General features: G+C 49.5%; 1 protein-coding gene across 1 annotated transcript; it reads left to right on the top strand.

The window, feature by feature from the left end:
* Positions 1-30: 30 nt before the first annotated feature.
* Positions 31-10,915, top strand: eogt (EGF domain-specific O-linked N-acetylglucosamine (GlcNAc) transferase). The gene is made up of 16 exons (XM_049022383.1): positions 31-158; positions 1,159-1,420; positions 1,640-1,740; positions 1,958-2,066; positions 3,415-3,509; positions 3,803-3,907; positions 4,115-4,221; positions 4,315-4,418; positions 4,587-4,679; positions 4,765-4,836; positions 5,664-5,750; positions 7,715-7,783; positions 7,950-8,011; positions 8,115-8,234; positions 8,443-8,545; positions 9,015-10,915. The coding sequence occupies exons 2-16, from the start codon at positions 1,217-1,219 to the stop codon at positions 9,159-9,161; spliced, it is 1,578 nt and encodes a 525-aa protein (XP_048878340.1). The 5' UTR covers positions 31-158; positions 1,159-1,216; the 3' UTR covers positions 9,162-10,915.
* The last annotated feature ends 294 nt before the right edge of the window (positions 10,916-11,209 follow it).

The following is an 11,209-nucleotide window of genomic DNA, read 5'->3' as shown; positions in this document are numbered from 1 at the left end:
TATAGTCATTCCGCAAAATACAATCCAGCTTCGGTCCGTCTCGAGCAATTTTGCGTGTACGTGCGCCACCTGGTGGCCGAGAGTTTTTCGTATGCCGGCGAATAGTTTCCGGTGTTATGGCGACTGGCTGCTGCGCTGCTGTTTAGTTCGTCTGCAACGTGAGTAAAGATTTAGGGCATTTAAATGCCCAGAGTTTTACTCGTGAATGGTTTCTAAGTAGTGAAATGCAGGATGAGCCCCTGGCGTGTCTTTGCATGCATATAGCGCAGATGGTTAGTTGAACCCCGCCGGGAATAAGCCGTATAGGCTACACTATAACGAGGGCAGATGCTGGATTAGATTAGTGCCCGTTTTAGCACTGACTACTTTTAGCAAACGTAAACGAGTTATTTGCGCTCCCTAAAATGTCAAACCCCTGCATTCAAATGGATAATAAACGCCAGGAGGCGATTTATGCGGCTATTTATATAGCAGCTAGCGGCGCGTGTCATTTTTATTAGGATCAATCAGAAGAAAGCGTAATGGAAATATTTCCGGCAAAATCAGTCGTGGATGTCGGGATGAGTAAAAAAGGGAAATACGCTATTTTTATATAGTTTGTAATTGAAGGGTTTTGTTTATATATTGCTTATACTTTGCTTGTATTCATATTAAGTAGCTACAGTGACATATAATGTGAATTTCAAGCAGCTTTAATTAGTAAACAAGTGTTTCATGTGATTATTGAGCTGGAAATCAGAAGGAAAGGGACATTGTGTAGATGCGCTTGCTTGTGTTATCTGAATTTCAGCAAGCGGTGTGGGATTTTAAAGTCACTTTTCACATGTCATTTGTTTATACATGTGTAAGTTCGTCACCGTAGTGAGCAGTTTAACAGTCTTAAGATATCAAGTTCAGTTTAACAGTCTTAAGACATCAAGTTCAAGTCTCATTGTTGTTGATCTGTTCCTCTTCGTATTTGTCTTAACATGAAAAGTTTTGCATTAAGCGTGACGTTGACTTCAGTCCCTAATTGTCGAACAATGGTAGGAAAGGCGCAAGTGGCGCTTCCTGCCACCTCACAACTCAAGCTGGGACCCGCGGGTTTCCCACGCTCTGCCGAGGTGTTTATTTCTGTCCAGGGTGTAAACAGCGCGTCCCGTGTCTCTCCGTGTGCAGAGCTTCATGCGCGCCGGCACCCTGGAGAGCTTTCCTATGCACTTTTCCACGAGAGAGTATGTCGTTGCTGGGAGTACTGGGAATGGTATTTGCTTGCGTCGTGCTCAGCACAGAGGATGACGGCAGCCCCCTCGGCCAGCAAGGGAGTGAAATGCTGAACTACAGCAGTTTTTCTTTGCCGGAGGACCACATCCCATACTTTCTTCATAATAACAAGAAGATCGCAAAACTCTGCAGGGAAGACCCACATTGTCCTTTCAAAGTAAGTGAATTCTGCCAACTATAAGTGGCTTTAATCTTCGGTTTCTTCTTGGTGGTGGGGGTTTTGCCCATGGATGATGGTGATAGACACTCCAGTGTTCTACCTGAAGAGCAAAGGCTCACAATGTGTGGTGACTCAACCTGCACCAGCACCGGGAGAGTCTAGAAAGTTCCTATTCATTCTCTTCATTCTGCGTCTGGCTTGTCCCTGTCGTCCCAGGGTGCACTGCAAGACAAGGGGGCCTGCTGGGGCTACGAGAAGGACTGCAGTCCCGAGAAGCGGTTTGGCTATCCCATCTGCACCAAGGTTGATACGGGATGGTATGACAACATCAGCAGGGCAAGCTAATCATGAGTTTGTCGCCTTGTCATCTGCGAGACTTGCTTTGAGCTCAGACTCCTGTGAGCTCCGCTCTGGCGTTCCTTTGCATGTAGCTTTAACTGGATGAAGTTCCTGTTTTTGATTTCCTGCTGAAACTTCTTAACGCTCTGGCTTTTGGCCGCATGTACCAGCGTCACCACCTCCCTCCTCCCCCAGGGTCAGCTCGCTGGCGGCCGCTCAGGACCTCTTCTGGAGGCAGGCTGATTTCGGCTATGTGAGGGAGCGTCAGGACGAGATGAAGACCTTCTGCAAGGCCTCTGAGCCCGTGAGCCCGACATGGATTTAACTCCTGCTGCATGAGTCACCGAGAGCAGGATGCTGCTGTTGCCCATAACCTTCTTACCTCGGCCTTTTGAAGAATCACCGGAAATTTAAATTTTGGCTAGTCTGGGTTCTGTATTTATAGTCGTAAACATGATTGAGAATTATTTTCTAGTTCAAGATTTATCAAAATGCTATTGCAAGTCGTATTTATTAGTATGTACTGACAGGCCCTTCGCTTGCTTTCATGTGTGACTGGTGAACAGTGGCCGCTGGCCTATAGGGGGTGCTCAAGCGCCGCCCTCCCAGATGTGGGAGAGGAATATAAAATCCATCCATTTTCCAAACCGCTTATCCTACTGGGTTGCGGGGGGTCCGGAGCCTATCCCAGAAGCAATGGGCACGAGGCAGGGAACAACCCAGGATGGGGGGCCAGCCCATCGCAGGGCACACTCACACACCATGCACTCATACATGCACTCCTACGGACAATTTAGCAACTCCAATTAGCCTCAGTATGTCTTTGGACTGTGGGGGGAAACCGGAGTACCCGGAGGAAACCCCACGACGACATGGGGAGAACATGCAAACTCCACACACACCCACTCCACACCCAGGCGGAGACTCGAACCCGGGTCTCAGAGGTGTGAGGCAACAGTGCTAACCACTGCAGCACCATGCCGCCCCTGGAATATAAAATATATAAAAATAAAAATATATATATTTTTTTTATCAATGTCAGTTTTATTTAATAGCGTGTGCCTACATGCAATCTGAATTAATTAAAGAACATTTCCACCAACTGACATTTCCACCGACAGATCTCCACCAATCATCTCTCCTCTTGGGCGCTCATCAAAGCACCCCAGAAGTGCAGCGAAATAGCCAATCGTATACGGTTGCTAGGTGAATATAATAAAGATTTCGCCTATCAGCATCGCCGAATTAAATGGTTTGGGGTGCTGGAAATTTCGCTCCTGCTACAGAAAATGCGGGAAAGTTTTGGATCGCTCTCAGGTCAGTCAGTCAGAGAGAGATGATGGCAACGACGACAGTTGAGGGGCAGCTTCCAGCAAGTTCCGTGAGATCGTTATTGAATTACGCTTTTGCGAGAAGGACGATGGTGGAAAAAATCCACGTTAAGGAGCTGGGACCCGACAAGTACGAAATAAATATCACCCAGGCAACTAAGGAAATTAAGTTATGATTGTGAAATTGTAGACATTTTCTGACTGTTCATTTGAATGCTTATACTGGACTAGGAAGGGAAATCTACTGGTACGTCAGCCCCACCGAGAATTTATTTCACCAGCTGCCACTGTGGGTGAATGTTGCGATTATGTGTCTGGCAGGGGGACTCCTCCTTAAAATGCACCAGCCACATGCGATACTGCAGAGCCACCAACCTCTACATTGACCTGAGGCAGCCGCCAAGGAGCCATGAAAGGCGAGTCTGCTGGGGGGGGGGGGGGCTGCATGACCACAGGACTCGGTGTAGGAAGTTTCTGTGGGACTCGAGTAGCATCACATGGCCTCGCCTTTCATCTCCCATTGGCTGGCCGTCAGCTGAGCACAGACAATTCATGAGGCAATGGAGACCTGTCCCTATTTCTGCATGTTCCCTTATCGGTTTTGTGACCATCCATCCATCCGTATTGTTTTTGTCGGACTATTTTCCATCCATCCATCCTAAAATTGAATGTGCAGTAATTTTATGCTAAGGAAGCTGCTGCCTTCCAGGTATAAGGAGGACTTCCTGCGGGACGGTGCGATTGGGGGACGGTGCCGGCTAAACAGCAGGGCTCTTCAGTCAGCTGGGCAGCACAAGAGCCCCCTGCAGTCCTGGTATGAGACGTCCTGAAGTACCTGCCTGTCCCCACAATGTGATGAAAACCTATTATTCTGACGTTGTGGGGACCATTTTTTTTGGAAAATTCAATCTTATTAAAAACGGTGACTGCAATGAAAAAACTAAAAATGCCAAAAGTCTTGTATTTCGTCGGTTGACCCGCCACTGACTGAGGGTGGGTGCTGCGCTGTTTTACACTGCAGGTACGCTGAGCTGCAGACTTACAGCAGCCTCCCCTTCAGTCCCCTAGCGGAGCGGCAGTGTGACCTGCTGGTGGAGAGGCCTACCATCTTCATGAAGCTGGATGCGGGTAAGGCCCTCGGGACGTGGCTCTGGGCGCTGGGGGGCAGTGGACTCCGGGCTACCAGAATAAGTGGCCCTTCCTCTCACTGTCCCGGGGCAGGCGTCAATATGTACCACCACTTCTGCGATTTCGTCAACCTGTACATCTCCCAGCACATCAACAACTCCTTCAGCAGGGACGTCAACATCGTCATGTGGGACACTGTGAGTCCTCCTCCGAGCCGCGGGGGTGGTCTGCTAGAAGCTGCTTCCTGTCCATTGTTCCCTCTGTGTGTGGAGGGGAAGGGAAAAGGCTGGGGCGGGGGGCTCAAAGCGGAGTTATCTGCCTTCTGTGTGTACGCATGATCTGGGAATGCCGTGTCTGCCGGCCAGAGCTGGCACGATTATGGAGACCTGTTCAGCGAGACGTGGCGAGCCTTTTCAGACTATGAAGTCATCCACCTGAAGAGCTTCGATTCCAGGCAGGTGAGGCTTTTGTGCTCCCCTCTTCCCTTGTTCTTACTTAGGAGCCTCTCTCAGGCTTTGCTGAGACTGTCTTGGTCTTCTTCAGGTGTGCTTCAAAGATGCCTTCTTCTCACTACTGCCCCGGATGAGGTACGGCCTGTTCTACAACACACCCTTGGTAAGTGTTGCCTCAGTCTAGTATGGGGTGCACTCACCCGTCTGGCTCACTATATACAACAGGAGTCAAAAATCTGGACACATCTCCTTTTAATGCATTTGTCTCTATTTTATCACTGTTATTTGCCATATAGAAGGCAATCAATACATATCAGATATCGCAACGACCAAGAGAAAGTGTTAAATATCTCAAAATCATCTCAGAGTCTTCAGAAAAGTCTCCCTTTGCTTAGATGACAGCACTGCAGACTTTTACATTGCAGGTGCTTCCATTTGGATGCTGGTTGAATGAATGCCTTCTCCAGCAGACCTGAAGGAGCTTCCACAAGTTCAGGGCACCAGTTAGCTACCTTGCTCTTACTCTTTGATGCAGCTCATCCCAAAGCAGCCCTATAGAGTTTAGGTGGGGGGATTGTGGGGGCCAGGTCATCGGTCACACCACTCCATCTCATAGCCTCAAGGTGTGCTTAGGGTTGTTGTCTTGCTGGAGAACAAACAGTTCTCAGTAGGTGTGTCCAAACCTTTAACTGGTTCTGTACATCGAGGGTCTTTGGCTACAGCCCCCCTCCCCCCAAAGCGGATCTACAATTTTGCTCTTGTTTACCAATTAAATAATTTTGCCCATGTAATGCAAGGCTTTATGATGATGTTTAGCTGCTGGACTACAGTGAAAATATGGGATTGCTTGTCAGGGGGGGGGTGGGGGGGGTAAATCCTTTTGTATTTACAGTGCAGATACAGATCTTCCTCACTCTTGTGATGTCCTTTGGTAAGTGGGCCACAACCCATTAACTGCTGCAGAACCTGTCGCCCGTGTTTGATTTGCAGATTGCAGACTGCCACAGCGATGGGATGTTCAGGGCATTCTCACAGCATGTCTTGCACCGGCTGCACATTCCCCAGGAGGGCCCTCTGGTAGGACATGCTTCTGTGTTAATGGGCTCTCGCGGGTTGGCTGCACTGCAATGTCAAAGGACTCCCTCGTGTAGGCCGTGCTGCCCTGTTAAGGGGCTCCCTCTAGCAGGCCGTGTTACTGTGTTCAGGGGCTCCCTCGGGTAGGCCGCGCTGCCCTGTTAAGGGGCTCCCTCAGGTAGGCTGCGCTGCCCTGTTAAGGGGCTCCCTCAAGCAGGCCGTGTTACCGTGTTCAGGGGCTCCCCCAGGTAGGCCGTACTGCCCTGTTAAGGGGCTCCCTTGGGTTGGCTGGATTACCGTGTTCAGGGGCTCCCTCGGGTAGGCCGCGCTGCCCTGTTAAGGGGCTCCCTCGGGCAAACTGTGTTACCGTGTTCAGGGGTTCCCTCAGGTAGGCTGCGCTGCCCTGTTAAGGGGCTCCCTCAGGCAGGCTGTGTTACCGTGTTCAGGGGCTTCCTTGGGTAGGCCGTGCTGCCCTGTTAAGGGGCTCCCTTGGGTAGGCCATGTTACCGTGTTCAGGGGCTCCTTCAGGTAGGCCGCACTGCCCTGTTAAGGGGCTTCCTTGGGCAGGCCGTGTTACCGTGTTCAGGGACTCCCTCGGGTAGGCCGCGCTGCCCTGTTAAGGGGCTCCCTCAGGCAGGTTGTGTTACCGTGTTCAGGGGCTCCCTCAGGTAGGCCGCACTGCCCTGTTAAGGGGCTTCCTTGGGCAGGCTGTGTTACCGTGTTCAGGGGCTCCCTCAGGTAGGCCTTGTTACCGTGTTCAGGGGCTCCCTCAGGTAGGCTACGCTGCCCTGTTAAGGGGCTCCCTCAGGCAGGCCTTGTTACCGTGTTCAGGGGCTCCCTCAGGTAGGCTGCGCTGCCCTGTTAAGGGGCTTCCTCAGGCAGGCCTTGTTACCGTGTTCAGGGGCTCCTTCAGGTAGGCTGTGCTGCCCTGTTAAGGGGCTCCCTCGGGTAGGCCGCGCTGCTGTGTTCAGGGGTTCCCTCGGGTAGGGTCGCGCTGCTGTGTTCAGGGGTTCCCTTCGGCAAGCCACGCTCCCCACCCCCCATTTGTTGTGGTTTCTCTAACACAGGGGTGGCCAATCTTACCTTAAAAGAGCCCGCATGTATGTGGGTTTTTGGGATAACCTTTAGGGCATCTGTTCAAACCCAGGTGTGAGGACTCTTAAGCCAATCAGTCCTCTAATTAGTAATCTAATTAGGGAGTTGCAGCAAAAAAGCTGTATATCCACAGGCCCTTTGTGGATAAGCTTGGCCACCCCTGCTCTAACACCATCAAGCCCTGTCATGGTTCTCTGACTTAACCTACACAACTACAATCCCTAAGTCACCCCCCGCTGTCCTTTGGGATTTCAGCTGCTCTGTTCCTTCCTTCCTCACTTTGAGTAAAACAAGCCAGCAGCTGTTGCTGGCTCGTACTTGCAAGGCTGTAAAGGCGTCTGTGCCTTACAAAAATAATATATGATTCTGGCCCCTAGATGGCACAATAGAGCAGCATTTCATTCCTTTAAGCCACAACCATTTAAAGTTTAATTTTGGTGGGTTTATAATAAAAAACATTTAATTATTCATTGGTTGGAATGTATGCTTCTCTCTTTAATGGCCTTGCTGAGGGAACTGGTCCATGATTAGGCCTAAGATTAGTAGACTGTCTCTCTGCAGCTCTCACTTTGTGCCTGACTTTACAGAAAGGTACAATGCTGGCTGCCGTTATGTAAGAAACATTTAGATTAACACTGGACATCAGCTTCAGCAGTTTGAATTTCACATTATGTACTTATATGGTGCAGCCAGTCCTAGAAGTTACTGAATTATAACTTAAAAATCTGTTGTTTCCTAGGGATGTTATAAAATGTCAAAACCTCCACAGGATAATGGATGGGTGGATGGATGGATGGATGGATGGATGTGTAATTGAAATCCCCCCCCCATGTTAATTGGACCCTGACCTGTGGCCCCTGGCCTTTCCTCAGGATGGCAGGATTCGCATCACGCTGCTCTCCCGGAGTACGGAGTACCGTAAGATTTTAAATCAGGAAGAGGTGAGCTGATTCCCATATAATGATTTATTGCTGATATTTAATACTGCAAACCTGCCAGTGACGCCTTATTTACAGTAAACCGGAGCTGCAGTGGCTGCACTGTGTGTGGCGAGCTGTAACGCCATTGGTGTGGCCATTAATCGCACTATAATGGACTCGGTTACAGCTTATCGGGGCTTTGAAGACGGTTCCTTTGTTTGAGGTCAAGCTCGTGGATTACAAATTCAAGTGAGTCTGGTATTGTAGTATTGGTATATGCTGTGGGCATCTTTGCGAGTCTCGAAACATAAACTGACCTGCTGTTTCTGTCCCTCACTCCTCAAACACTTAGGGACGTGCCTTTCCTGGAGCAGATCCAGATGACACACAACTCGGACATCTTTATAGGGATGCATGGCGCTGGGCTGACCCACCTCCTGTTTCTGCCGGACTGGGCCGTGGTGTTTGAGCTGTACGTGCCCCCCCCCCGCCCGCCAGTCTTGACGTGACACACCGCTTCCCACGCAGACGCCCTTATCTCCACCGTATCTCGGCCGCTCGCCAGGACGGTGAAGCGCTGTGTAATTAAAGAGGCATTAATCACGTCTGGATGTTTCGGGCGTCTCGCCACTCGCAGCTGAGGATGGAAGATAAAGTGTCCGGCTGTGTTTTCTCTGCAGATATAACTGTCAGGACGAAAGCTGCTACCGAGACCTGGCCCGCTTGCGAGGGATCCACTACGTGACTTGGCAGAAGAGGGACAAAGTGGTTCCTCAGGACAAGGTGGGGGAACTCATGCGGAGCAGCTCGCCGAATGCAGGGGGGGTGATGTCCAGTTAACGGTGCCACTTATGAGCTACAACCAGCTTTATAATGCATGTGCACCTGCGTGAAGACGTCCGTCTCCAACATTTATATTCTGGAACACTAAAGCACCTACATTTGTGCATTTATGCACCTGCATTTGTGCATTAAGGTGCCTGAGTTTGTGCATTAAAGCACCTGCATCTGCATGTTAACATGCCTGATACTTATAAGTTAGCACATTTTTTGTATATTTTGTACACCTTTTTGTGCACTACTATGAAAAATAGAACAAATAATTATAAATGATCTATCCATTGTCGGCCCTCCATCATTGCCGTCACACACCGTTGTCTGATATTTAACCATGGCATTAATCTTGCAGGGGGTGGGGGCAGGACCCAGCGAGGCTGTAACACCTGTCACCCTTCTGTCTGTCCCTGTACAGGGCCACCACCCGACTCTGGGAGAGCACCCCAAATTCACCAATTACTCCTTTGATGTCCAGGAGTTCATGCGGCTGGTCCTGGGGGCGGCTGAGCATGTGCGGAACCACCCAAAATGGCCTCGTGGGCTGCAGCATGATGAGCTATAGGGCCCCTCTGCTATGGGGCCCCTCCACCGCGGAGGTGGGGGCGTATTGCTGGCAGTGCTGCAGCCAGGTGTGTATGCAGCAGTGTAGATTTGCACTCCTCTACTATATCCCGTGTGTCTCTGTATGAAATTGAAAATGTTACACTGGAAACAGGGCTGTTTGGCTCTGAGATGATTGGGAGGCCAGGAATGAACCCTGGAGGAGCTCCAGGCCGAGACAGCTTTAGCATTTGGGCTGATCCTGATTCCAGTGGAGCTCCAGGCTGATACAGCTTTAGCCTTTGGGCTGATCCTGATTCCAGTGGAGCTCCAGGCCGAGACAGCTTTAGCATTTGGGCTGATCCTGATTCCAGTGGAGCTCCAGGCCGAGACAGCTTTAGCCTTTGGGCTGATCCTGATTCCAGTGGAGCTCTAGGCTGATACAGCTTTAGCCTTTGGGCTGATCCTGATTCCAGTGGAGCTCCAGGCCGAGACAGCTTTAGCCTTTGGGCTGATCCTGATTCCAGTGGAGCTCCAGGCTGAGACAGCTTTAGCCTTTGGGCTGATCCTGATTCCAGTGGAGCTCCAGGCCGATACAGCTTTAGCCTTTGGGCTGATCCTGATTCCAGTGGAGCTCCAGGCCGAGACAGTTTTAGCCTTTGGGCTGATCCTGATTCCAGTGGAGCTCCAGGCTGAGACAGTTTTAGCATTTGGGCTGATCCTGATTTCAGTGGAGCTCCAGGCCGGGACAGCTTTAGCCTTTGCCAGTGTCCCAGGCCTCATCCTTCCACTACAAATATAGGAGTAAGAGGTGTAGTGAGATGGGAGCGCCGATGCACGTGGTACTTTCTGTAAATCTTCTGCCCCGTGCTCCTGGGGCTCTGGGGGGAAAGGGAGGGGCCTTTCTCATGATGTCACGCTGCGGTCACCATGTGTCCATGAGAACGCCACGGCATGTGTTACCCTTCAGTGTCAATGTCTCTTGCTTTTTTTCCCTCTCTGTTGTCCCTCAAAATGCGTAGTTAATTTTTTATGTCATCTGGTTCTTACAAGTGGAACCTTATCTGTGCAAAATATTTTTAAGAGAAAGTATTGATTATGATAAATACACATTGACGAGTTCTGTTTTTGCGACCAGCATAAACTTGTCTTGTTCTGTGATTGAATTGCTTTATCATTATTTATTACCAATGCATGTTGTCACAGTTTTGCTTTTCTATACCCTGATACCTTATTTAATTCCCTTTATACACCATGTAAGACACTAATACACCATATAAATGTCCATCCATTTTCCAAACCGCTTATCCTACTGGGTCGCGGGGGGTCCGGAGCCTATCCTGAAAGCAATGGGCACGAGGCAGGGAACAACCCAAGATGGGGGGCCAGCCCATCGCAGGGCACACTCACACACCATTCACTCTCACACGCACACCTACGGGCAATTTAGCAACTCCAATTAGCCTCAGCATGTTTTTGGACTGTGGGGGGAAACCGGAGTACCCGGAGGAAACCCCACGATGACATGGGGAGAACATGCAAACTCCACACACATGTGACCCAGGCGGAGACTCAAACCTGGGTCCCAGAGGTGTGAGGCAACAGTGCTAACCACTGCACCACCATGCCGCCCCCTGGTATAAATTATAATATATAATATGGTGTTAAGTGGATTTTTAGTGAAATTTGTTTTAGCCATTTGAAAGTGTGATGCAATAAAACACTTAAGTTGTACATCTTGCTCTTTCTTTCAATAAAATCATTTTGTCAAAGAAATTATTTTGTTTTTGCTTCATCGTTATAAAGTATTTCACAATATGTGTAAATGTGTTCAACAGGAAATGATCTCCCAAGACAGAACCTAGTAAAGAGCAATAAGAGACTATGTGTAATAAGACAATAAGAGACTAAGAGTCTATGTGCGATGTACAAAAACTCAAAGTAGCATCCAGTCGTAATGACTCACGTGCATAGGAGTGAAACAGACATACGTTTTGTGGCTTTTTTGATAAAACGAATTCATGTTTCTGCCGTTTTCTGTCATGATTTCTTACTCACTTTTCTACTTTC

This window comes from Brienomyrus brachyistius, chromosome 8 (genome assembly GCF_023856365.1).
Source record: "Brienomyrus brachyistius isolate T26 chromosome 8, BBRACH_0.4, whole genome shotgun sequence".
NCBI lineage: Eukaryota > Metazoa > Chordata > Actinopteri > Osteoglossiformes > Mormyridae > Brienomyrus > Brienomyrus brachyistius.
The sequence above is the reverse complement of the archived record's forward strand: the minus strand, read 5'-3'. Positions and strand labels throughout refer to the sequence as shown.

What these genes read in the sequence shown, in the direction of transcription:
- eogt (XM_049022383.1), top strand. Translation starts at nt 1,217, where the DNA reads ATGTCGTTGCTGGGAGTACTGGGAATGGTATTTGCTTGCGTCGTGCTC. An exon ending in TCTGCAAGGCCTCTGAGCCC is followed by an intron (nt 2,067 to 3,414) that starts GTGAGCCCGACA and finishes TGTGTCTGGCAG; the next exon opens with GGGGACTCCTCCTTAAAATG. An exon ending in CTCGTGGATTACAAATTCAA is followed by an intron (nt 8,012 to 8,114) that starts GTGAGTCTGGTA and finishes TCAAACACTTAG; the next exon opens with GGACGTGCCTTTCCTGGAGC.